Consider the following 27,525-nt stretch of genomic DNA (forward strand, 5'->3'; position numbering starts at 1 on the left):
TATAATGGCTATCAGAGACTTATATAGTCATTAACTTCAAGACTCAAGAAATTAATTGAAGTGCACATGTAAATAGACCTGAACACCCATGTTAATAATAATAATAATAAAAAACAATGAAGAATAATTGTTTTATTATGAACAACCATACAACTAGCCTGTAAGATGAATTATTCAGGTAGATGTCAACATTGTTAATTTATAAAACAAGACATTTAAATAAGCCACACTAATAACCTGTAAGACAATTATGGTGGCGTGAACATTTATAAACATTGTTTGATGTGCCATGTTTGTTAAAAAGGAATCATTTTAGAGGAAAAATGAAAAGGATTGACGGGTTTTGGCGTTATTGAGCTTGGTTCAGCTACCATTCTATTCTCTTTATGGATTGGGCTAGGTTGCGCCTTCTTTTTTACCTCCTCAGTTGAGCAGTTTTTTCACCCTTTTTTTTTACTTGTTATTTTCTTCTTCTCAGTTGACCTCTCTTTTCTCTTTGGTTGGCTTTTCCTTTTCTCTTTGACTGGGCTTCCTTTTTGGGCTAGGTTGGGCCTTGTTTTTCACCTCCTCAATTTAGGCCTTTTTTCTTCGTTCTTTTCTTCTTCTCAGTTGTGCCTCTTTCTTCTCTTTGGCTGGGCTTTCATTTTCTCTCTGATTGGGCTTTCCTTTGGGCCCTCTTCTTTTCTGTTTGATCTTTTCTTTACTCTTTTTTCCTTCTTAGTTGGGCTTTTTTACCTCCTAGCTTAGGCCTTTTTTTCTGCTTTCTTTTCTTCTTTTCCCTCTTCCTTGGTTGCGTCATTTCTCTCCTTTTGCCGCTCAGGTCTGAGGAATTTTTTGGCTCGGTTGGACCTCCTTTTCTTTTCTCACCATGTTGTTCAGTTATGGACCTGGAAAAGCTCTTTTCTCCGTGCTTTGTTGTTTGGTTTTGCTACTATTGGACCTTCTTATATTCTCCATTATTGTTGTCCAGTTGGGCTTCATGGATCTCTCAAGGTGCTATTCGGTTGGACCTTTATGTTGTTGTTTGATTTTGCTAATGTTGGGCTCGGCTAGACCTTCCCCTCTTCTCCTTTGTTGTTGTTCGTTTTTTACACCTTGTTTTGCCCTCTTCTTTTCTTCAGTTGGGCAACTTGTTGGGCTTAATAAAAAGACACAGTAAATTTACTGAATAAAAAGAAAGGGGGATAATTATGGTTCTTTTGTTTTTTGTCCAGTAAATATATTATTCATTACTATATACTTTCTATTTTCTGTTTCTAGTTTTATTATTCATTAACATTCATATTTAATTTTAAAAAATTAAATTGAATTCTTTTTTTTTTAGAATTGAATAGAGTTTTATACATGTAAAATATCTACAGTTAATTTATGGCAGTTTAACTTTTATCTGTTTTTAGAGAACAGTACAATAGTAAAATACATGTATTATATTTACAACTTTCTATCTAGGGCTTTCCTGTTTCATTGAATAATAATGATATGTACTCGTAATTTTGAAAAGAAGAGGGCATACAGGCATCAAACCATTTTTTATCTCTATATGATGCAGTTAAATTTGTTGAAAATGTAAATAGGACATCAGCATACTACATTATTGCAGAATTTTAGCAATACCCTACACTCTTTTCTTGCTTTTATCTGACAAAAAATAATGGAGGATATAAACCCTCTTGGCTGTAGGCCAAGATTCATTTTTCTTGAATTCTTAGTTTCCAGCATCAAAAACCGGGGGACTAAATCAAATCATGGAAAAGTTTCTCTCTTCATCTTCAGAACAAACACAAAATTGTGTCGATCGTTTCAAGCTGAAAAGGCAAAATGATCGCCAAATTGCTGGTTATAAATCCTACAAAGAACACATGACATACAAACACCAAACACAGGGTTGCTCGTACAATTGAGTTCTCCAGCACCACTACAGAACCTTTGTCTCAGTAAAAGTATGGCAGTATTCTCCATGGAACAAGTCTCCGGTATTCCATCCACACTTCTTTGTACTTCTCTGCACAGCGAGCCTCGTCTCTCCTTTCTCTCCATATTAGAAGGATAAGAAGATAAATCGGGTAAAAGTATGGGACTGGAGAACTGCAAAAAGGTGAGCATTTTTTGTTGGAAGCTGTTTACTTCTGAATCATATTCTATAGAAATTCATATAAAGAAATTGGAAAATTACCTTATTCCACAGGGCAGACTAAAGGATAGTGCCAACAACAGGTCACCCAGGTAATTACAATGCCTTGCGACCCCCCTTGAACACAAAAAACATAGCGTCAAGAAGATGCATGAGATGAACCATCATGGATGTTGTTGCCAGAACCCATGGAAAATGTGATGCTTCATGCCCACCCCACACCCAGATCCCTCAACAACAGCAACAATGCAGTTGTAATCATAATCCATCAGTACAGGAGTTGATGCATGGCCTAAGTGGTAACTACACCTCTCCTCTGAAGAGAACATTGTAAGTTCAAATCTCCTCTCCCCCAAAGTATAAAAAGAGGAAAAAGAAATGAAAAAGGGAACAGTTATGTTGGCAATTCGAGATAATGAAGAAGATATCGATAACTACGATCAAATTGAAATCTCACCAATAACCAGAAGCAAGCAGCTTCCCCCCAACAACCTTTGGCGGCTTACCCCATATTAGTGCTTTGGGATTCTTCTTGAAGACATGCTTTTGCTTGTTAGCTCCTCTAAATACCAGATATCTGCCCAGTTTTATGCCGAACAACTGTAACTTTAGTTAATGATTTGAAAGAAGTCAAAAGGAAGTCACAAAAAGAGTGAACTACGCATTGCCAGAAATTTACCCAAGCAGGAAAACAAAGCAATTTGCTATAACAGCAGCAGTTGTCAACTCCACTTTGTTACCCAAAAGCCACCAACCCTATAAACATTGACAATACACAAATTGAATGGTCTCCTTGGCTTTGCCATACCTTGTAAGTGGTAGTAGCAGGCTTAGTAAGTGCAATTTAGTTATTGAAGACAATGCCTCACAATAATAAAAAGTAACACTGATCTTGCAGGTGTTAAACATGCATCAAGTGGAAAGGCGAAACAAAAAAGATGGGCCATAAGGCTAAAAGTGTTGTTTGTGTCTCACTATGAAAACAATAAAATAAGCACACATGAATTTAATGTCGTTCAGTTACCCCAACCAAATTAATTTTCACTATGAAAAAGAGATCACAGCCACTGATCTTACATGCAAAAACAAAGACCTCACACACCCGCTCCCAAATCCAATACACCCAGCCAATCCCCCTCACTTAGAAAATCCAACAATTTGGAGCTCCTCAAAACTACCAAACAATATATGTCTACGCACAAAATTTATCGATCAACTATTGCTAGGAGACCAAGCACCTCTATTGCTTCTACGACAAAAAGGATGCCTTCATGACCTGCAAAACTTCTCAAAGATGCTTGAAGTCACCAACAGAAAACTTCTCAAAATATGAGACTTCATCTTCTCTTGGGCCAAATTTAATCCTTTTCATAACAAGAGTCTTCTACTCTAAGTCAAAGCCAACAATCTTTTACTACTATCTCTATTTTTAGAGGCAACACCAAACTATTTCTTGTTGTATAAGAAATCTTACATTAAATAAGAAATCCATCCACAACAAAATAATCTTTTAATAAATAGGAAAACTAAAATATTGTTTAGAATAGGAATTCATACAAACCCCATCTTGGATCAAATTCCATCATGCATCACATCATCTTCAAGTTGAATTTCTTGCATCTTCAAATTTCATGATCATCAACATACAAGCCATCAAAAAAATACAAATAAAATTTACTCTTTTGAAAACTTCTCAATATAATGATCATTAGCAATCATGTCTTCTTAAGGCTACAATGTCCGTTATCTTTAATTTCATGTTCCATATAAACTACACGCTCTAATACTAGTTGTCATGCAAGTTACTACAAAGCAATCATATAAGAATTTAAGCAACAAAACAATCATATAAGAATTTAAGCAACAAAACAATCATATATGAATTTAGCGTGGTTCCACTACACTTACTACTCAAATTAACTCTCACTATCAAAAACAGGATTATAGTCCCTGATCAAGCACTCGCACCCACTATCCAAATTTGATCACACCAGTGTAATATTTCTCACTACAACTATCTCCAAAAAGTCCCACATTTTGGAGCTCCTACAAAACAACTAAAATGCATACCATCATGCCAAAAAGGGCCAAACTACTTCTAAAAAGAGACCAAGCAACTGCTTCTATTACAAAAAGAATACCTCTGTTACTTGCAAAACTTCAGAAAGGTGCTTTAAAACGCAACACCTCAAAGCTTTTAAAAAAATCTTCCCATAACAAAAGTCTTTTACTCGTGGGCCAAAACCAACCTCATACAAGAGTCTACAGGCCTCTATTTATAGAAGCAAAACCCAACCATGTATCATATTACACAGAACCCGCATTAAACTAGAAAGCTCTCTACAATAAGAAATCATACTAAAAATGGGAATTTAATACAAATATCAATAAAGAACTTTAAGCAAAACAAACGACCTAGTTAAATAAAACCCATAATGCACTTGTTGAATTCTTTACATCTAATAAATTATGAAGCATGTATACTAAAAGTGTAGGATGCACCTTTCAATTTTCAATCCCACAGCCGAGTGTGAGTTGGGCATATGACTTCCCTTTTTATAAAACATTCAATTTATTTTGCAAAAAACATAGCAGTACCTTTTGCCAGAACCTGGTCAATATGCAATAACCATCTATTGGTTGACACTACAGAGACTCTTGACTATAATGGGTTTGTTAGTCATCCATGAAAATGGAAATATAACATTTCATTATTAGCTTAAGGATTTGTCCAAAAAACAGTGCTTGCAGTACAATAAGAAACAAACAAAGTTCTTTCACATAAATGTCAAGCTCACAGTCACTTGCCTGGATGCTGAAAGTAAAAGGAATCCAGACCAGGTCTCCAAACACCAACATGAAGCCCAGTCTCTCAGCAATTATGTCCCACCTGTAAAACAAAATAGGTTAGTATGTGAACGCCAATTAAAGAACCTTAAAATTATAACCTAAAATTGAATTTAATAACAAGGAAACTTTTGGGTTCTGTAACTTTTAGTGCTTCAATAAGAAAGGGCAAGTTTATGGATACATCTTTGCTTTATTTCATTGTATAATTCACATGAATAGTCCCTAAAATCCTCATTTCTGTCAAGTGTCAGGAATTAGTGATGTAAATTTCTGGGTAAAAATTTCTTATGCTCCCATTTGTAGGATTACCATTCAGATGGTGATGACCCAACTAGACTTGCATATGCTATGTTCTCATATGATGAGATCATGAATCTCTAATGATTTGAAAGAACAAATGTGTGGTGTTTGTTAGGAAACAAGTGCATTAAGTGTGGCTGCTGACCCAAAGTCTGATTGTCACAGTATGCATGCAATCAAGTTCCATTGAATATTACAAAGAATTTTAGACAAGAAGAGAATTTTAGAGCAAATTACAAGGTGCAAAAGGTATTGGAAACAGTGAAAAGAAATCTTAGTCAAAGCAATGAACCCTGTGCTAGCATTTGAAAGGAATTAAGTCAAGAATCTGGTGAAGAGCAGCATGAAGCAAAGCAACAAGTAAATTTCAGATTTAGCAACACTACATGCAGAGGAGCAGGACCAACTGGCAGGCATTGCAAGACAAGTTGATGAATTCAATGAAGATGATAAAGCAATAGATTTTGTACCGAAAAAAATCAAAGCATCACAAATTGCATAGTTTAAAGAAGAGGACAATCAGATCAACTTCATCATTCCTTCAAATTCAGTATTATAGTTGAGAAGACTATTTGCCAACACAAATACTATTAGAGGCCAAACACTTGCGTATCTTCCTAGAAATTAAAAACGACCAAGAAAGAATTCATAACCTTCAGGTTATGCTACAAGGTGATATTAGTCAGGTGCAGCTTTTTAGAAAGTCTGTTCTACCAACCACATATTCTTGAAAGACATAAATCTAGCAGTTCTTCACAAACTTTCCCTGAGTTTTAGCTTTCACTTTGGAAACTTTGAAGTTTTAATCCAACAGATAATTTAAGAAGTATGAGATAGAACTCAAATATCAGTTGGGACATAAGTATGGCTTCTTGGAATTTACCTAACCTTTGCCTAAAACTCATCCCGAATTACTTAACGGTATCTGCATATAATAGTCACGAACTGATATTCATAAAACAGAAGTAGCATTAATTGGTCGGAACTTTCTTATCAATGAAAATTTTTATGTCAGGGTCTGTATGATAGCTATCTTCACATACCAATATTCACAACTAGGATTCATTTTAACATTTAAGGGGGACTAAAGTTAGCCATATTTTAGAAATTCTTACAAGGGACTTTGGCTTAGGCCTGGTTGAAGAGCTAACTGCTCAGTGCTCGAGTCAATCAACTAGATTTCCAAATCATTTTCTCTGTTTCTTTGTTTTGATACATCAACTAGAGCTCCCTATTGTTCTACTTTTACATATGCCTTTCAGATTTCATATAAGTTGAGTTTGTATAGCAGAACAACTCGGTTAATAATGAGTGATAAAGTTATGGCCCCCTTGCACTAAAAGTCCTGTTTTCTCTCCTTCCCTTGCCCTTTTTTTCTCTCTCCTGTTGATAAACAAGCTTGAACTGAAGTCTTCCAATCTGAGCACAAAACTCGAACTGGAAACCACAATCAAGCTTTGTCATTCCTATTTACCAGTTTTCTGCTGGTTTACAAGTACAAAGAGAAAAGAAAGAGTATTTGAAACAATTTCTGCAACAGAGGCACAGGTCATGTACTTACGTGGAGGTCATGTACTCCTCATAAAAGAAGTAGTCCAGGATGTATATCTGAAAGCAGGATGTAGACAGAAATGACATTCAGCATCCAATTTGATGTGGACGAGAGATGAGAATAAAATCATGTACTCCCAAGAATTGCTAAATTACCAGACAGAATATTTGGTAGAGGATCATCGAATGGCTCAAGGTGGCGCCCTGAATAGCTTTTGCTAGAACTGATAGATTGATAAATAACCATCCCATCATTCCAGATCTAACAAAGAAGAATCTACAGAAGAGAACCACCATTGTTAGTCCATAATTATGTCATCTCTTTACTAATAACATCAAAATTTCAAGACGCAAACAATGATTTGCACATATGTTAAACCATCTTATCTATGTTGTTAACAGCTGCAAACAAAACCTACAGACCTAATAGGAACAAAGAACATCCATGCTATTACTGCATTAAATGAGACAGTAAAACAAAGAAAAGTACCAAGTACAGTAACAGATATAGCAACATAAAGTTTGATATCAAGATTAAAATCCAAAAGACTATCATCATATGATTGCTGAATTGCATGAGCACTGATTAAGATTCTTATCAGGTTCCACAAAAGAAAAGGCCTACAATTTAAGACAGGATCACATACTTGAGGTCAATGCCCAAAAAAGAAGGATTGAGCTGTATTCCAAACCACCTATTGAATGACAAAAAGGGCAATAACATTAACATAATAGATCAAAAAAGTATTCCATCAGGGAAGCTAAAAGATACACAGGAGATGAACCTTTTATTTTCACAGACAATATGCTGAAAATGTATTGAAGATATCATCAAAAGTTAATTAAGTAGGCACAGCAGGAGCTGCCACAATGAAGACAAAATTCAATGATGCAAAGGTTGGTTGAGGGAACAAGAAATTTTATGCTCGAGAATCAATTCCTTGTGCTCATTATTAACAAATAGGTTAGGTAGAAACAATGGTGGTAAATTGAGCAGTCCCATTAATCTTAACTTGTTGACCAAAGGTTGACATATAAAAGCCAGAATTGAATTTGATGTTATTATTATAAAAATCAAAACCCCCTTTATCAGCCACATTTTGTGTTGCATCGGATGACAGAACCAGGCAGCAGTGAGATTATCTAATCATGGATTCTGTTGCTGTGTAAGATAGTAATATTAGGACTAAGCCTGCCTCTTCAAAGTTTACTCTTCCTCATTCATATTCACAATTATGTGCAGTAAACTAAAAAAAAATGAAGATCTTCTGTTAACTACAGGTAGGAAACAAAACACGAAAAAAAAGGACCCTGAAGTCATTCGTATAATAAATTTGATCAAATCCTGCTACTCAAATTGGAATCTCTTGGATCGAGTTAATCTTCTGGAGTACCAGTCATGTATTAGGTTTCCTGTAACACAAGGCTTAAGGGAAGAACTCTGATTTCGTGATTTGCTACCAGCAGCATAGAGTGCTAACGTCACCTAAAATGAAAACAGAGAGTTAGAGGAACAATTAGAAAGCAGCAAAAATTGTTACTTCGAAAATAAAGAAAAGGTAATGAGCAGCAACTATAATTCTGTCAATAGCAAGGTATGGTTCATGCTGAAGCATCCAAAAACTAATCACTAGAACACATTGAGCTTGAGTTGGCACGTGCACTTCTTTTAGTTTGATTGGACAACAGAGTGTGCATTTTTTTAGTCTGGTGGAAAATATATTAAGGAAAATTTGGAGGCTTGAAGATAAAAAGGCCAAGGAGTATTACAATTAGTAATGGACAACAATGACAGTGCATAACCAAAGCATTTCATATGGATAAAGATTTTCTGTTTCAGCATAATGATTGAATAATTAATGTATGTCTGCCTTTAATGATAACATACGATCTAGTCTCATGGGGTTGAACTCAATAAGCCAAAAGATGGCACTACCCTCCTAACCACCTGCTTTTCTGAATCAAAATCTCTCTCTTTTTTTTTCCTGAAACGGCTTCTTTAGAAATCAATAGGTGTAGAGAATTGCCCACATCACGTCACATCATTCTGGTATCAAACATTGACCACTGTTTGCATTTGAGAAGTAGATCATGGTCATTATCTATGCATGGTAGAGACAGTACCGCATGAAGCTCGACAATTTGAGAATTGAGAACAAAGTTGAAAAGTAGGAGACAAGTTCAGCAATGCTTAAACATTTCTAATTCATGATGTATGTCGACCTGCGAAACCCTTTCATATGAAAAAAAGGAAGAAAAGCTAGACTTGCACTCAAGAATATTAAAATGGATATTCGTTTATACCCTGAAAGCTTGAAAACTAGAAATCGAATTAAAATATAACTTACAAGAAAACTGAAAATGAATGTTGCCGATAGGAGCTCGAGTCCTCTCTCTGATATCACCTGCACACATTATTTGAACATTAACCAACTATTAAGTGGAGTCAAAATAGAGCAAGAAAATGTGAGTGTACATTTAAAAACAAATGGCAAAGTTAAGAAAAGAAAGGGAAAATAGAGCTAAACAACGCACAGTAAGTGATAAAAGTTCCATCTTAGCACCAACACCAAGAAGTAGAACCAGCAACAGCATTGAGAACAGCCCTGTAGAAGAAAAGACACAAAAAATGAGCCCATTTCGACGAAGAAGGAATATAGAGCAAACGAAAAAAAAATTGTGGACAAGAAACGACCATTGCAACGATAATGGAGACGAGAGCCGTCTTGTAAAGTGACACCGGGAACCAGTTTGGCAGGGAGTACAGATCCAGCAATAGCGAGGTAAGTGAAGAATGTTACAAGTATACCAACCTATACATCAAATCAAATCCATTTTATTAAAGCCGGAACAAGATTCCATGACAAAATGATAAAGAAAAGAACCAGTTTACTTACAGATTTCCAAGAGGGAATTACAAGAAGATAGTCCAGATCCATTTGGAAATGGGTCTCTCTGTCTAGGGCAGCTTTTTTCCTCTTTGCTCTTGCTCACTCCCAGACTCTCACTGCTTGTGGAAGTGGGAGTGGGGCCGCTCAAAAAAAAATAAAAAAGATTGGAACACATGCCATGCCTGCTGGAGGCTGGTTGGTGACGTGTTCGTTGTCTTTCAATTTGCTGTGTCATGGCCTATTGCCTATGCTCTGATCCCGGTTTGAGTCAAGTTGAATTGAAGATTCGGGAGTATTTGTTTTTGTCGAATCTGCTTTACAAAAGTGTTTTTTTATATTATTTTTAATTTGATGAGCAATGTCTTTTCAAGTATTTTTTATTCAGTAAATCTGATCCCTTAAAAAAAAAAATTAATAACTTTGATTAAATAATATTTTTCATTAATCATGATTTGAAATTGATTTGGTAAATACTAATTCATTAAATTTATAAGATAATACATTTTAAAAAACACACAAGTCCAACTTTATATATAAATTAATAATCTTTTTATAAGTCAAAATTATATATACACTCATAACTCAATTAAAAGACCTTTATAAAACATTAAGTCCAATATTATATGTTTCCTTTTGAAATTTATATCTTTTTTGGATCTCATCTTTAATTTTTTCCAATGTGTTAAAAAAACCTAGCATGGTGTTCTTGTATTACAAGAAAAAAAAAATATAATGTATCAGTTGTTTTAAGTGCATATTTACACAAGATAAATTCTGGTATATAATTATTATCTTCAACTTTATCTTCTTTGTTGTTCCTCATGAAGTTATTATTATTTTTCTTGTCACTTAGTAACTTTAAAGGTGCCTTATTTTTTTATTAGTAATTCAAAAGGTACTCAACATCATTGTATCATAATACTTCAACTTTTTTTTTTTATTATTAAAGTATGCAATTGTTGAACACCTTTATCATATGGGTGTTGATCCAAATTCTCTAAAGTCACGTTATCCATGAACCTAATTTTACAATGTCGAAAAAATTTGTAATTGTACTTCCTTGAACATCTATAGTCAAGCCAGTATTGCAAGATTCATTAAATCTAAAACATTTATTTTTTTAGATTTGAGATCCCAGTTCCATATCCCTCTAAAAGATTTTAATAAAGTCAACGATGATAAAGTATCTTGAAAGCTCATATGATCCCCACATCATAAGGATAAATCATTGATGTTGTGTTGGGTGGCAAGAAAAAACAATTCAATATTTCAAACCTTAAGCAATTTTTGGATGAGGGAGACAATTACCAACAAGCAAAATAAATTTTCTATCATCCATTTTTCCATCAAGTTGTTGAACATATTCTTTAAATAAAGTCTTGATCATCAATGCTCGTTTGTTGGTATAATACTCGCAGTTCGTACCATTTAAGTTCATATTTTTAGAACATTATGTCTTGACATACTTGATAATAAATCATCAAGGAATTTTCTTATAACCACCATCGTTATAGAAAATAATAATTGTAAATCTTTTCTTGTGTTGTTTCTTACCTTTAAGTTGCTTTGTTATAAGAGAATGATATGGTTGTAGCCTATAAAACAATCATGTTTCATCTATATTAAAAACATATTTTATGAGAAATTGATCTAGTTATTCTATTATAGATTGAAAATTGCTCTCCATAAACTTTATATAAACCAATCCACTTTCTCTAAAATGACAATACACTTAATGTCATATCTTGATTTGAAGCCCTTGAGCTATTTCTAAGAAAAATAAAATTTTGGTGTATTTATAATGTACATATTTTCATAAGTTTACTTTTCATCTTCGTGATTAATTATTTAGTCATATTACATGTTTTTGGCATTGAAAAAAAAAAACACTTATAGAAAACCTTCCATGACTTTAGGGATTTTACAATTTTATGTTGTTTGGCATCACATTTTTTAACATTAACTAATACATACTTTGATAACATTTTGATTGTATTTGATATTGTTGTTTTGCAAGTTAAACATTTCTAACATTCATTGTTGCAATTACTTTTAGGTTCAAGTTGGATCTTTTATGTTGTACTCACACGAAGCTACAAAAATTTCATCTAATATTGTTTGTTTCTTTATATATTTAAGATGAGAAGACATTGTGTTTAATTTTATTGTTTATGATAAGATATGTGTTTTATAAAAGTATTTGTTTGACTTAATATTCATGAAGTATATTAATTAAGTATATATCAAATATCATTGTAGTTTGTTGTAGATAATGGTAGATACATGACTTCTATTTAATAAAACCAAATACATTCATGAACTTATTTTGGTATATAGAACAACGATAACTCATAATTCAATAATTAGATAATATTTGTATAAATAAAATACACAATAAATGTGTCAAGTCAATGTTTTGAAAAAAAAAATACCTTAATAAATTAATTTTTTTATCAATTAATGTATAAATTAATAAAATTATTGATTTATTGATTAAATAATATGTTGATTAAGTAATAAATTTTCATGGTTCTAAGAGTATTACTTTACAAAGATTTAACTAATAATAAAAAGAAAATACTATTTTTTCCCCATCACTTTTAGTTTCATCATATTTATGTTTATTTTTTATTTTTATTAATTTTAAACTACACATGTCATAAATTTACAAAGTTACCAATATTTATCTAATTACTCATCAATTTTAATAAAAGAATATGTACCAAATGACATTTGTGTGAAAAAAGAATAAATGAATATTTAAATATAAAATTACGAGCACAAAAACCTTTAATAGAATCAAATGGACATTGTTGATTAGTTAGTTATTTTATGGATCAATTATGTTACTCGTACTTCATTTTTTCTTTATAGTAATGAGAAACTACAACTACAAACTTAATCCAAGGTGAATAAAGGTATCCATCTCATGAATCAAACGAATTGTTCCAAATATTTGTCAAGTAAAAAAGCATAAAGGTAAAAAGAAAGTAAATAGACTAGAATTTTAAAAAAAGCTTGTAAATAAAGTGATACAAAAAAAAACAACAATAAATTACATAAGGATGATAAATTGCAGAAAGAAAGTTGTATATTTAGGGCTTGCTATCCTTCCTGATAACTAGATGATCTATTTATATTATTATAGCATTTTAATTTTATATAAATATCCAATTCAAGTCATTTACATATTGTCTATATAAATATCTAATAATGAGAAACTACAACTACAAACTTAATCCAAGGTGAATAAAGGTATTCAGCTCATGAATCAAACGAATTGTTCCAAATATTTGTCAAGTAAAAAAGCATAAAGGTAAAAAGAAAGTAAATAAACTAGAATTTAAAGAAAGCTTGTAAATAAAGTGATAAAAAAAACAATAATAAATTACATAAGGATGATAAATTGCAGAAAGAAAGTTGTATATTTAGGGCTTGCTATCCTTCCCGATAACTAGATGATCTATTTATATTATTATAGTGTTTGAATTTTATATAAATATCTAATTCAAGTCATTTACATATTGTCTATATAAAAAAAGAAACATACACATTGAATCCTAATATAATGTTTTTTCTTTTTCTTTTTTTGATAACCACGTGAATTCTAGCTAACTTATAAATTTGATAAACTCATTTTGTTATAAACTCTTGTTCCAAATATGATTGAACCTCTGATTACTTACATGAACTTAAACTCTTATAATTAATCACTTTTTCTTAGTCGATGATGAATTCTTATCTAATCCGTCCTAACTCTTTTTGTTAATCAAGACTTTTTTAGCGTTGTTCATTTTATTATTAATGATTGGTTTTAACCTTCCTTTTTTTATTTGGCAATGAACAATTAATTCTCTTATATAAACGACAAATAAGTGTTTTAGTTTTTATATATACAATGTCTCTTATATTCTTTTATTTTTAGACCACATAAAGAAATATTTGTTATAGTGCTAATGTTAGAATTGATTAAACAAATTAACCATTCATGACATGAATATGCATTATTTACCTAAAAATATTGACCATACTCTTTCATATTTTTCCAACATATCAAGCAATCAAATCATTTCAAACAAGTATGGTGTAGCTATTTTAGGCACTACATTTAGAAATCAACTTACTATTTTATAATTTCAGTATTAATTCTTTATATTCCATATAAAAACCCTACAACTCTTCTCTAAGACTCAATGATTCCTTTTCAAAATAAGAAAAAGAATCAAGAACATTAAGCCCCCTCCCCCCCTCCTTCTTCTTTATATAATAAATAAAATGGCAACCTTAAGCTCTGCTTCACTAAAATCTAACTCATGACTCACTTTCAGAATTGTGCATATTTTTTATCTCATGTTAATTAATCTACACTTAGTTTTTCTTCAATAAATACAAATAAAGAACGCCTTGATCTATTTTACAGAAAGGCACTTTAAAAAGAAAAAAAAATCACTATTTTGCTTTGAATTTAAAGAGATTTTTTTTCCTTTGCAAGACGACCACATAAATTTGAATGTATGGAAAAAAAAATTGATCCTTATATGGCCTAGTATTGCTCTCATAAATTATATTATATGGTTGGGTGGGATGTAATAAAGCTTTAGTAAACAATAAAAATGTAAAAAAAATCTTCAATCTTATTCAGTTATCTAAAATCAACACCAAGCCTAATAAGAAATCGGTGCCACCTTCTCCTTGTTTTGCTTGAAATCCAATAATGTTTTCATTTCATATATGGAATACAAATTATAAATTTTTCACGACTTAACCTTAATACAAGGCATATATCTAGTAGGTGAAAATATTTGTTCTTCCACGCAAAATTTAACAAGTCTTTTTAAAGACTTATTATTGGGTGCACCTTGTTACTAATGAAGAGAGGGAAATAAAAAAACAAACTTATCCTTTTATAAGGAACATGTGACCTTGTTACTATATTGGATATGTAAATAACTATATTCTAGGTTTAAAAGGCCAACCAAAACATACTTAAAAATGATAGTAAGCTTTAGTTGAGGGTAGGGTAGTTGCTTTAAGATTTTTCAAGTTGAGCCATATTTATAAGGCATTAGAAAAATGCTAGCAAAAAGATGATAACCACCTAATAAAGAGAAACATCCTTGAAGTTTTACAGTGGATTCAAGCATGCACACTTGTTGTTTTTATAGGATTTATCAATGTTAATTCATTTATTAACCTAAACTTTATTTTTTAAGGGAAATTCTACTAAAATCCTCATTCTATGACTTTTGTTTTTTCAAAAAATATATAAAAATTCTTTAAAGTCTCATAAATAGGAGTGAGATAGCTATAACATCTCTTGCATTAATAAAGATAAGACCTCAATTGGTATTACTCCTTCAGCATCAAAAGCCAAACACTAAAAGAGAAGAGAACACTATGATTTAATGCGATAACTACACTTATAATTATCGTCACTTTAAACTAATGATAGATCTCTTACCATACCAAAAAACAACTATTATTCTTACAAGCCATATAACCCCTGCTTCATAGTTATATATTCAAGATTCATTTAATGCATGCCATTCCTAATTCACTACTTTATATACATAAAAAAAGTCATACAAACAAGGTGACATTTGATGGTCTAAAACAAGTGAAAGAAGTGATTGAAAAGAGGGTATAATAGGTGAAGAAACTAAAATAATTGTCCAAAGTATTGTATTAATCCCCTTATTTTATAAAAATACAGGTGAAGAAGTCTTCCTATAACTATGATATAAAGCATTCATGCAAAGTAACCTTGTGGATAATGTCTTAAGAGAAGGACTTATATAAATTATTGATTCATTTTATATCAATAAACAAAAAATAACACCAACATTTGTTGTTCTTCAAGGATTTTACAGAGGTGAAACCTCGTCTTTTCTTTTTTTACAGTGGTAAAGGACTGGAAATTCTACCTTTTATACTTAAGGATAATGAAGAAGTTGTTTCCCAAGGTTAATTATGTATTACCATTCCATCTTCAAGCTAAATTATAAGCTTTTATTGTTTAGACTAAAATATAATTCTAGTATAAAAAAGCCAATATGGTTTGATTAATAAAAGAATTAGTCATGACTAAGAATGTACTTGTTGTAATTGAAGTTTTTTTAATTCTTAAAAAGATTAAAGCTAAGAGTCATATAAAAAAGTCTGTCACAATACAAAGATAAACAAATACAATATTATTATAACTTAGGCAGCAAAATCAAATAAGAAAATGGGCTTTAAAGGATCTTCCAGTTATTATCTTTAATTGTGATAATATTAAAATTAGGATAAAAAATAATATTTTTTCATTTTAAATGAACAACTTATTCTAAGAAATTATATATATTGAATTTCAAATTTATAATTTTTTTTATCATATGAGATGTGATATAACGAAAAGTTGAAATTCATGCTTAGCGAGGTGTGTCCGATGCTATAAATATAGTATTGGTACAGCAACATAATTTTTTAGGGGTGTTTTTGTAATTATAATGATTATTTTTTGTTTATAAATATATTAAAATAATATATTTTTAAAAAATTTATTTTTAAAATTAATGTATTAAAATAATTTAAAAATATAAAAAAATTAATTTAAAATTAAAAAATTAAAACACTGTCCCAAACGCTCTTGGAAACTCTCTCTCTCAACAAAAAGAAATAATAAGATACCATCCACCTTTTCTTTCTAGGCTCTTATAGAAGAGAAAAGGGAATAGGAAAAACCCTAACTGTGTCTGAGCAATCTCTCTCTCGTCGCCAAACGATGGAGTTCTGGGGTAAAACAATTTTTTTTTATCTCAAACATGCTAGCATTTCGATCGATGGATCCATTTTCACTTTTGTGATTTTGGTTCTCGAATTTTTCATCTTGAAAACAACAGAAATCTTGATTTTAATTGATGTTTTCGCCGTTTTGTCGTTTGTTATGCTCAGGTGTTGAGGTCAAAGGTGGAGAACCCCTTAGGGTTGAAAGTGGTGATGGCTTCATCCTCCATCTTTCGCAGGTTCTGAACGGGATTTCCGGTTAACTTTGTTTGGCATTTTTACATATTTAGTTGCTCTTTTTTTTTTTCCTTGACAGGCTTGCCTTGGCGAGGCCAAGAAGGACAAAGGGAATGAATCTGTCTGCCTATTTGTGAATTTTGATGATCAGAAGCTTGTTCTTGGAACACTGTCTTATGAGAAAATCCCTCAAATACCTTTTGATCTTGTCTTCGAGAAAGACTTCGAGCTCTCTCATAACTTGAAAAATGGGAGTGTTTTCTTCAGCGGATACAAAGTTGCTCAACCCGAATATCCTTTTACACAGATTAATGTTTCATAATGCCTTTTTTCAGTTTTTATAATTCTCATGTTACTGGTTTTCTGTTTTCTCTTCTTTTTGTCTCCTTGACTGCCTTCTTGTCATTTCGTTACGAGTGATAGCGACGGTGAGTCATTTTGATGCATTTCCATTTTTTTTTCAATTCTGAATTTGGGTTTTTTCAATAATCCTTGAATAAGCACCTTTTTTTTTTTTTTTACCTTTCAGAGTTTAATTCTGATGGTGAAGAGGATCTCCCAATCCCTGTTGATAACGGTAGTGTTAATGTTTGCTTTGTGCATTGTCTTGTACTCGTTTCCACCTGACTTGATGTGATGATCTTTTTAAATTTGTAGGGAAAAAAGAGGCAAAGCAACCAAATCCTGAAAACGAAAATGCTGCAAAACCTGATTCTAAGCAGAAGGTGAAGATTGTGGAACCGAACAAAGATGGGAAACCCAAACCAGAGAATGATGATAGCAGTGATGAAGAGGATGATTCATCTGATGATGGCGAGTCAAGCGATGATCAGGTACTGATTTTTGTCTGTAGGCTGTTATTTGAGTTTGGCTTTCTGCTTGCACATCTCTGACCTCTTAAGGCTACAGTAGCTGAAACATTGACATGAACACACCAGTTAAAGTAGGCTTTGCTTAATTGTGGAGAAAATTGCAAATGACCTACAGAAGAGTGAAAACTATGTGCCAGCTGCTTAAGGATCTCTGATACCCATTTACCTTCACTGCGAGTGATCCATCGAATTGCATTTATTGCTCAATCTTTGTGTGAGGACTTGTCCCATGGATACAAAATATGGTGCTTAGCTGAGTGTGAAATCAATCAAATTATCAGTTATCTAACCAGTTCCATTAGAGAACTAATTTTGGTTGGTGCAATGACTATTAATTAGTTACCTATATGGAAGTGTATTTGTTTTAGCTAATCTTAACTGATTCATGGTCATGTTTGGTTGCTGTATTGGTAATCAAGCATATCTTTTCAAGATTAATTTTCCAGAGCAATGTTTGTTTATTAGAGTTGCTTAGTTAGAATGGTTTGTTTTGCCATTTGGAGTTTTTTTTATTCTTTGTTGAGTTGAATTCATGGTTAACCATTCACTGCATTTAGTTGCTTGTTATAGATTGGAGTTATGACATCTTTTGATTTTGCTAACTTTCATGGTAATTCCTTCAGGCAATGATGATGGCCAATGATGAGGATGAGAGTAGTGAGGACGAGGATGATGAAAGTGATGAAGAAGATGATGACAGTGATGATGGGGATGTGAAGACTCCAAAGAAGGTGGGAGTGCTTGTATCCTTGCATGTCAATATGTTTGACTTAAAACAATATTCCTGAGTTTGTCCTGAGGTTATACTGATTGGGGTTGTCTGTGATTTTTACTATTGCAGGCTGAAGTGGGCAAGAAGAGATCCGCAGAATCTGCTTCAAAAAACCCTGTACCTGATAAGAAGACTAAATTTGTAACTCCTCAAAAAACTGGTGATTTTCTGTCTCATTGCCTTTCCTTCTTTCTCAAGGGATAAGGGTAGTGTGTTTTCTTATTCATTTTTCAGTTTTTTCACATGATTACCTTTGGATAGCATTTAATTGTCGTCTCAGATGTAAATATTGATGCCTTAGATGGGGAATTGGTTTGGTATCTTATTTCATGTGTTTATACATCAGTTCGTTTCATCTGTTCTTTTTGTTGGATGCTATCTTGTTTTAACCTATTTTGCCTACTTAAATGTGCATAGTTTAGTTTGATGCCCTTGCCACGGTGTTATTATTTTCAAATTATAGATGACTGGCTGACTGATTGTGCAGATTTGAAGAAAACAGGTGTCCATATAGCAACTCCTCACCCTTCTAAACAAGCTGCAAAAACACCTGCTAACAGTCAGAGGAAGGAGCAGGCCCAAAAATCCTTTTCTTGCAGCTCTTGCAACAGGTATATTACATGGTCTGCTTCTGAGATTAATCTTCTTCAGAGTCTTACATTGAAATTTTTGCAGGTCGTTTGGCTCGGAAAACGCGTTACAATCACATTCAAAGGCTAAGCACAGTGCTGCATAGGATGGTTTTTAAATTTGCTCGTTCAGCTTGATGTTTTCGGGTGTTGCTTATGAGACTGAGTTAGGTTTAGTAGAAATGTGAAAGGTGGTAGTCGTTGATTATGTTTGGTTAAGCGGTTTTTATTCGCCATGTTTGGTGGACGATAACTTGAACGATCTGGTTAAGAATCAATGTCAATATATTAGTCGCGGAAGCCGAAACTGAAATTAGATGATTTATTTATAGAATCTGTCAAGGACCACAGGAAGTGAAGCCCGTAATTATGGCGCATTCAATGCTAGCGAAATCCATCTCACACCTTCGAGCCTGCTCATGGTAGTTTAGTGGAGCAGGCTCTAGCTTGTTTGCGTGGTTTGATGGTTTGAAATCAATGAAAAGCTTGCTAAACGAGTGCTGCAAAATTTTGCAACTCTACGGGCGGTAAACTTAAAATTGGAATTCTGGGTGGTGACCGCTCTTCTCCAGCTAGCCCTTGCATCAGAACATTTGTTCTTCAAAGTTCTTAGCATCTCCTCTCTTTGCCAGTTCTATTTCATACCCGATATAACAATAACAAAATAAGCTAAAAGGGAAAGGGAATCAAAACAGTGCAAATATTACTATAAGTCTATAACCAAAGATATTTGGCCTGGATGATTGGGTAAAAGTTTAGTTTTTAGGTTTTTTAGAGCAGTAAAAGTACAAAAATGCCCTTAAAAACGTTGCCTGTAGGGACAAATTTGGGTGTTTCAGTGAAAAAAAATACCCCTTGCCTTATTTTGTACAAAAAATACCCATAACATGTACGTGTCAGTATGTGAATATTAATTGTCATCTTTGGGCGCAACAACTTACGGGGTGATCTCTTATTTTTCTCGGCGTCCCCTCCTTTTATGGCCGATGTGTGTTTTCGATGGATGTTTGGCTAAGTGCTGGCAACCCTTTCCTTTCCTTTTTTTTTTTTTTGTCTTCTCGGTTTTCGTGTCTATCTCTCTAAATTTTCAAAGTATTATGAAAAAAATAATATTTTCAAAGCATTTTTAATTAAAAAGTATTTTTATAAAAGCAAGTATTGCATTACTAAACACATATTATAGCCTCACATTTTGCTATATGTTCTGAATAAAGGCTACTGGTTTGTGTTAGAAAACAACTACTATAGTTTATAGTAAAAAGACTATGTTTATTATGCTAGATCTTTGGCTCATGCTATGTTAGAGTTGGATCATTTTTTTTTTAATGTAAGAAAAACATTAAGGTATTATTAACATATTTTCAATAGCAAAAACAATAAATTATGTGGGGTTGAACTAATATTACTTGGTTGACTTGGTGAGTCTAAAAAAATCTAGACTAGAAGTAAAAACGTAGTTTGATACAAAAAAAATTAATTATTTTTTATAAAAATATTGAGACGACAACATATTAGATCAATCTGGGTTAACTTTTTAAATACACAATCCAGGTAATAAAACTGTGATAACCTCTTATAAATCAAATTGAAATAAATTATAAAGTTCAATTAATCTAATGTTGAAGAATAAAATTAAAAACAAATTCAAATACAAATACAAAAAGACAAAAAAATAACCTAAGTTACCTCGTGTTAACCTGTAACCTGGGTTATGAGACTAAGATAACCTTATAGAAAACAAATTGAAATAAATTATAAAGCAAAATTCCCAAATAAATTATTAAAAATCTATAAATAAAGTATTCAAAACCCACCGGTGAATATATTTTTATGCTTAGTAGAGCAATTATATCTTAAAAATACTATAAGCAAATGTGCATCATAAGATCCACAATAAAATTAAAGTTTATAGCTCTTGACAAAGTTGTAGAGGAAACTCATTGACTTTAAGATTTATAAGAGGATGTTTCATGTTAGTCAAAGCTAGTAACAATAATTTGTGTGTCCAATATGATAGCTAGTATATAATTGAAAGAGCACACAGTAACATGTATAATGATATGTATTATAGACATAATACCATTTAATATTTTCTATTGAATGCAGTTATTTTCGTGGAGTGGCCTGGGAAGTAAAAATTGAGATTGTAGAACAAGATTTCTAACCACTTGAAATTAATATAACTTGCTATAATAAAAATTCTAAGCCGTTTTAGTATATTCTGTAAAAATTGTAAGGCAATTAATATAAGCTTGTTACTTTTTTATATACATATAAATTCTGCTTATATTGTTTATATTTTATTTGAACAAGTTTTGAACAATTCCATTTTTTACCAGCAGCCGGCAACATATGCAATTGTCCTATTCTCCTCTTCTCAATCAATCTGAAAATCTTCTTCCCAACAGTCTTAGTGATGTTGCGCCTACGATCAATAGAATTTATTGGCATCAGTGCACCAAAGTGCTAGCCTTAAATAAATAAAAAAATTACTATCTTATAGTTTAGTTAAATTATATTTATCTAGTAAATTTTAAAAAATTAAAGTTTACAACTTAAATAAAAATAATAATTCAAATATAATAAAATAACCACAGGACCCTATATATAACAATTAGAGACCAAATGACAAATCATTTCTCCCCCCCTGCAATCCCAATCTCCGACCCCGACCCCGACCCCCTCTATCCCTTTCGAACATCAGATCAGCCTTTGGTTATTGTTGGTCGTACATCCTTGGACTGTGAAATGTTAGGGATTCTTGTTGTTTTGACGATTGTTGTTATTTTTCTTGACAAGAACAGGATCGCTCTTGATCTCCGCTTTAATGGTTGGGTTTGCTCTTCTTTATGCTCATGGTGCGTTTAGGGTTCCTGATGATTTGTTTCTTGATGACCAAGAGCCTGCTAACGCTGGTTTCTTGTCTTTCCTCGGTGGCGATGCCTCCTCTGCCGCTGCTCCTGCTGGTGTCGCTCATGTTTGATGGTGATTGAACGGTTTGGTTTCTGTTTTAGACTAGTGGTGAAAAGATTCATTGGTATCACAGTTGCAAAAGATTTGATTAGGTTTTTGTAGATCGGAATGAATTGGGAATTTGATGCAGCATTAGATCTTTCAAGTGATTGATATTTGCTACAGGTTTTTGAGTGTTGGGTTTTCAAATACAGTGATTCAGACACGGACTTGGTTGATCTCTTTGATTCAGATGGAGAAGATGAGGATGGATAGGACCAGCTCCCACCATTCAAACCTTTGAGGAAATCTCATGTTTAGAAGCTTAGCAGAGAGAAAAGTAAAGTTTTTTTTTTTTTTGAGTACGAGTATCAGGTGAAACTCCAAAAGAAGCGGTGGAGAGATGATTTGAAAAGGTTGAAGGAGACAAAGAAGAGAGGCAAAGATAGCATAAATGATTATCATGACACTAGGGAAGATGTGGACCGGGAAGAGGATGATTCCTTTGCCCGATTTTGTTCTCCGGGTAGAAGGATGTGCAAACTCGACTGCATGTATGACAGTATCTGTAAAGCTAGATTAACGGGACTTTGTTTTCTATTTGTAGAAGGATAGGCATACGAGACTTCGGGCATTTATTTTGCACAAAATACACAGACGGTGGCAAAAGATGAAAAGTTGGTATTTTAACAATAATGGTGGCGATGACAAATGTTGTGGCAGGGTCGTGTGATTGTGGTAAAATATACTATGAACTAAAAATATTTTTCAACAAAATACACTAAACGGTATGGGTTAACCATAAAATATTTTACAATTTTCCTAAAATGTTTTTGACGAGTACAGGGGAAAATTAGAACAATATTTTATGCAAAACAAACGCCACTCGTGAGTGAGAGGATGAATACAAATAGATTTCTTTTATAAAACATGTGAAAACCACATGTATTGCCCCTGTCAAATATTGGAAAGGGAACTAATCAGACCTAACTGAAGGACTCGATTTAAAACCCACATTTATTCAGGATGCCATTGCTCCCAATTCACTTCTACGACTAGATCTTGACGGCCAGTAGCGGCACCTTCTACCCTCTTAACATCTGACTTTTAAATGATAATTGATGTGGTAATGGGTTCCAGACCGGTGAAAGAGTAAACACTGAACAACAAGCATAAAATAAATATTTTGATCATAAGCTCACAACACAATCTCCACACGAAGTGGCAAAACAACAATCCACGAACTTGACAGTAGTGCATGATAAAAACAAAAGCACGATTACCAATATCCCAAAGAACTCAATCTGTATTCCATTTGAAGAATCTACATATGACAAATGATTCAGAGCCATTTCACCTTGTATGGAAGTGTCAGTTTTCCTCATCGTACAAAGATCCAAGAGCTTTCTTGATGCTTCAACAACATTAAAATGGAACTCCACTAAAACGCTCTGCAGGTAAACAACAGCCCAACCTGTATACAAATATCATTGTAAGCTGCCAAAAGAGATTGAGGCCGATCCTGGGAAGCAGGAAAGCCTGAACCTGCAAAACTAGTAAAGTAGGTAAGTTGAGGGTTTTTAGAAGAAAATGAAATAATCACGTAAGGGCAAGACAATTCCAAATTGCTGTAAGATTTGATCACCACTCCTAACTATAAGGAGATATGAGTTAATTTGATCAGATAAAGCCTCCTTGGTTTTTTTTTTTTAACAAGGATTAGTTGTATAGAGCTTCAAAACATCTCTGAGCAAACAATACTGTGTGGTTTTAGAGAGAGCAGTCAATTAAAACAGGAATTTTGTTTGGAAGGTTTTGCTAAAGCAGGAAAAACAATTTTAATTATTTTTTAAAATAAACCTCTTGTATAAAAGAGATTGAACTATCAATGTACCTATCAACCTTTGAGGTTTTGGAATTTACTCCAGAAACAGTTCCACTATGATACAACACTCACATGGCGGGTACATCAGATTAAAATCTACATAAAAAATCAGGTATCATACTTGATAAAATAAATTTTGAACAGTGGAAATAACTTGCACCAACATGCATATACAATCAACTCCAGTTTAAAAGGAGAGATCTTAGAAGGATCTAAATGTATTTTATGCCTTTGTTGTTTCTTTTTAGTTCATTCCGTTTCGTATCCTTTCAATTTAAGATGGTGATAGGGGCAAGAAATTGAATTTACTTTCATAACACAAGACACTGAACCTGTACTCCACCTGCACAGTGGAAATGGTAGTGAGGTATATTTTCTGGATGGGCTGTCTCATAAAAATAAAGTTGCAGCACTTCTTTGTCCAAGATAATGAGTTTTGTATTAAACAAACATGAAGTCGAGGGAAGCAAAGGGACAAACCAGACGTTTCCAGGTAGGTCCCTAGCATCCATCAAGCTCCTACTAGTGCTGGGCATCATCATAATGGCCACCATTCTCTGCGAAGTCACTGTTATCCCTGTCATTTTCAGGGTTTCTGCTATCACCTCTACCACCAGATTCTGTCTGTTCCTTTTCCCTGTTCCACTTTTCAATCTTAGCCCTTCTTTCAGCACTACTCTCTCTGACAGGACTCCTGTTTCTCCTCCCCCCAGGGCTATTTCGTCCTCCCCTGCGTGCAGGACTTCGGCTTCTAGGTCTCCTGCCCCTTTCATTGTGATGCTCCCTGTCATCCTCTCTCCTATTCAAACCACGGCCACCATGCGGACGCTCCTCATGACCACGGTGCCTTTCAGGACTATGGCTTCTACTGCGGCTACGTCTTCGCCTGTTCCTCCCAAATAACTGCCTCCTCAATTCCCTAAAACCGACAATGAAAAAATTGGTTAGACCACCAAGTCCCCAAGTTATTGGGATATCTGCTGGACAAACAATTACGCAGAGAAAGCCACCTGCTAATCTTCTTAAGATGCATGAAGTTGCAGTAGCCACCTCGATTGCAAACATTTTCCTCATATTGCCTACATGTAGCTTCGCGGAAATCCGTGACAGGAGAAAAGTCAACAATGATGGGTCGCCCTGGCATGTTGAGGGTTAATGAAATTATCAAAATGTGCCTCCATATTAAACTCTTCTTAAAACACAACCGAAATATCATACAGGTAAGCTATTTCCTACAAATACTTAGAGCAGAAGCAGAACCAAAACAAACCTGGGAAAACATTTAAAATAGGAAAATCCAATACATAAAAGATCATTGAAAGTTGAATGACTAACAAGGAATTGTTTACAACCATTAAAATTAAAATGATAGCTATACGTTTAATATAAGAATAACACTAAACAAAAACTCACAAGAAAAAAAGGGAGGGATTATGAATGGTAATAACCTGCATAAAACCTTCCGTTAAGATTGCGAAGGGCATTAGCAGCGTGCTCTTCTTCTCTAAACTGGACATACACATTACCCACCTGCTTACACAACAAGTCCAAAAAAAAACAGCAACCCATTAAATTAACTCTTGGATTTTACTTTGTTTAATTCAGAAAAAAGAAGAGAAAAAAAAAGAAGTACCATGTGGTCAGCAAGATTATCACAGATATTTAAGCTCTCAATATCACCATACTTGCTGAGTTCTTCAAACAAATCCTCATAAAAATCCTCAAAGTGGTCTTGGATCTTCCGGGGATCGAGGGACTGTGATTGAGCCTGAGGATCCACTCCAGGAGTGAGCATGTCAGGTCTCTGGTACATGTTGGAGAGCAACAGGGTTGGGCTGATTGTCGGCTTTGTGTGGAGTCTTGAGCATCGATCACCATGTCTGCAGGCTCCGATCTTGAAGTAAAAAGGACAGTTCACCCTGTCTTTCTCTGTCCCGAATATGGATGCTAAGTGCTCCGCCATTCTCTCTCTATTTCTTTACGATTCAAGTCTAGGGTTTTTTTTTTTCCCTTTCCCCGTGCCTGTGCAGCTGTGCTAAATACCAAAAATTGCGTGTTTCGATAATCAAAGATCACTTATATTGTGTATTTAGACAATAAATGTATATATATATAAAATAGATAATCACAAAACCACGTTAGTAAGTTTGCCCGAGAGTTTCAAGGGGGATTAAAAGATCTTTTTTATACAAGCACGCGTGGGTTCGAACCCCAAGGCCTGCATTTTTCTTTATATGTTGTATGAGTTAAACTTTAAAGCATGAAAATGTTCATTAAGCTCATGTTAAAAAAAATTATTTTAAACGCTTTAGTGACAAGAATTATGGTAACAAAAATTCTAGTTTTGAATATTTATGAAAAACAAAAAAGACTTATAGGGTCATTTGAATGAGTTTTTTATGACTTTTGTTAATCCCAAAAATCTTAGTTTTATGAAAATGCAAAATTGCTTCCTTTAGGAAAGGTAGGGATGCCAAAATTGATTCCCTGCTTCTCAGCTCTATATCTTCGTGGGTTCACTACTTCTAAGACAATATAATATAAAATTACATTGAGATAATTTTCCTGAAAGTTTCAATTGGAATTAAACATCAAAAACCATAGTCAAAGAAATTTTTTTATTGAGTAACTTTATTCTAGACTTATCAATTTATAGAATGATTATTTTAGGATGGTGAATTTTCATATTCTTAAATAAACTTTAGGAAATACTACAAGCAATTCATTATGAGAGCTAAAGAGATCAATTATTAATGAAGCTTTGATATGAGTTTGAAAATGCATGAGGTGGGTTGATCAATTGCCAATCCATCCCATCTTTAGAGGTTTGCTTGGGTGAACTCTTACATGAAGAACAACATCTCGCCTCATAGCCTGGCCTTGCTCAAGATGTTGGTGGTTCTAAGATGATTAATATAACATATGTCACTTAAGATAAAGGATGATCTAAATCTCCACTACAATGTTATAGTTGCATGTAAATTAGGCACTTTGCAAAATATTGCAACAACAAATTTTGTAGCTATTACAAGAATCTGGATCATATTATTAAGGATTGTCTTGTTCGCTCTCAGAATTGATCCATTTATGCTCTTCATATTATTGTTTAATCTATTTTTCTACCTACATCTTCTTCATAACTCGTTGTTCTGAGTTTTTCTTCCAACGCTACTCTCGAGTAATATATGATTATTTATGCCCTTTCTACTCTTGATCTCTAAGGTAAAAAACATTTTCTTACTTTTCCTTCATTAATTGACTCTATTACTTCCAATCATATGACTAGAAGCCCGACTACTTTACTTAATGTTTGTAAATATAATGGTAAACAATGTATTCAAATCGTCAATGGCAGTACTCGTCGCATTACAATGATTGACAATTTAAGGTCTTCATTTATTACTGTATTTGTGTCTCCTGATTTATTTGTCAATCTCATTTTTATTTGACAATTAGTAGAAAAAAATTGTTCTTTTTTTCATTTTAATCATTATATTTGTTATATGCAGGATCAAGTGTTGGGGACAAGTAAAATGGTTTTTCTCCCATTGCTAATAATAATAATAATTGGTTTTGGCATTAGAAATTGGGTCATTCTAACTTCGTAATTCTGGAAAATCTTATGAAAAATGGCTATTTGAATAGTACAAATGAGTTTTCTTCGTTGTCATTTGATTGTACTCCTTATAA

General features: G+C 33.2%; 3 protein-coding genes across 6 annotated transcripts; 1 reads left to right on the top strand and 2 right to left on the bottom strand.

Moving 5' to 3' along the window:
- Nucleotides 1-1,652: 1,652 nt before the first annotated feature.
- Nucleotides 1,653-9,887, bottom strand: LOC118048205 (delta(14)-sterol reductase). The gene is made up of 13 exons (XM_035057797.2): nt 9,730-9,887; nt 9,528-9,645; nt 9,368-9,438; nt 9,181-9,237; nt 8,227-8,318; nt 7,480-7,527; nt 6,989-7,109; nt 6,843-6,889; nt 4,940-5,021; nt 2,811-2,887; nt 2,589-2,708; nt 2,174-2,248; nt 1,653-2,085 (listed from the first exon to the last, which is right to left on the bottom strand). Exons 1-13 carry the CDS (start codon nt 9,769-9,771, stop codon nt 1,932-1,934), a joined length of 1,104 nt encoding a protein of 367 aa, XP_034913688.1. The 5' UTR covers nt 9,772-9,887; the 3' UTR covers nt 1,653-1,931.
- Nucleotides 9,888-16,343: 6,456 nt separating this feature from the next.
- On the top strand, nt 16,344-19,332 carry LOC118048204 (histone deacetylase HDT1). Its single transcript, XM_035057796.2, has 10 exons — nt 16,344-16,499; nt 16,657-16,727; nt 16,805-17,016; nt 17,140-17,153; nt 17,255-17,302; nt 17,383-17,558; nt 18,221-18,328; nt 18,439-18,529; nt 18,857-18,980; nt 19,045-19,332. The coding sequence occupies exons 1-10, from the start codon at nt 16,487-16,489 to the stop codon at nt 19,103-19,105; spliced, it is 918 nt and encodes a 305-aa protein (XP_034913687.1). The 5' UTR covers nt 16,344-16,486; the 3' UTR covers nt 19,106-19,332.
- A 3,791-nt stretch (nt 19,333-23,123) lies between these two features.
- LOC118048203 (splicing factor U2af small subunit B) lies at nt 23,124-25,895 on the bottom strand. 4 transcript variants are annotated; one of them, XR_004687438.2, is made up of 6 exons: nt 25,469-25,895; nt 25,284-25,365; nt 24,846-24,972; nt 24,316-24,754; nt 24,145-24,178; nt 23,124-23,424 (listed from the first exon to the last, which is right to left on the bottom strand). XR_004687438.2 is itself a non-coding variant. In XM_035057793.2 (5 exons), exons 1-4 carry the CDS (start codon nt 25,796-25,798, stop codon nt 24,358-24,360), a joined length of 936 nt encoding a protein of 311 aa, XP_034913684.1. In that variant the 5' UTR covers nt 25,799-25,895; the 3' UTR covers nt 23,124-23,424; nt 24,316-24,357. The 4 variants fall into 4 exon arrangements, 3 of the variants coding, with proteins under 3 accessions (XP_034913684.1, XP_034913686.1, XP_034913685.1); XM_035057793.2 differs by lacking the exon at nt 24,145-24,178; XM_035057795.2 differs by lacking the exon at nt 24,145-24,178 and having other exon boundaries at nt 23,124-23,495.
- Between the last annotated feature and the right edge of the window lie 1,630 nt (nt 25,896-27,525).

Source organism: Populus alba, chromosome 6 (genome assembly GCF_005239225.2).
Source record: "Populus alba chromosome 6, ASM523922v2, whole genome shotgun sequence".
Lineage (NCBI taxonomy): Eukaryota > Viridiplantae > Streptophyta > Magnoliopsida > Malpighiales > Salicaceae > Populus > Populus alba.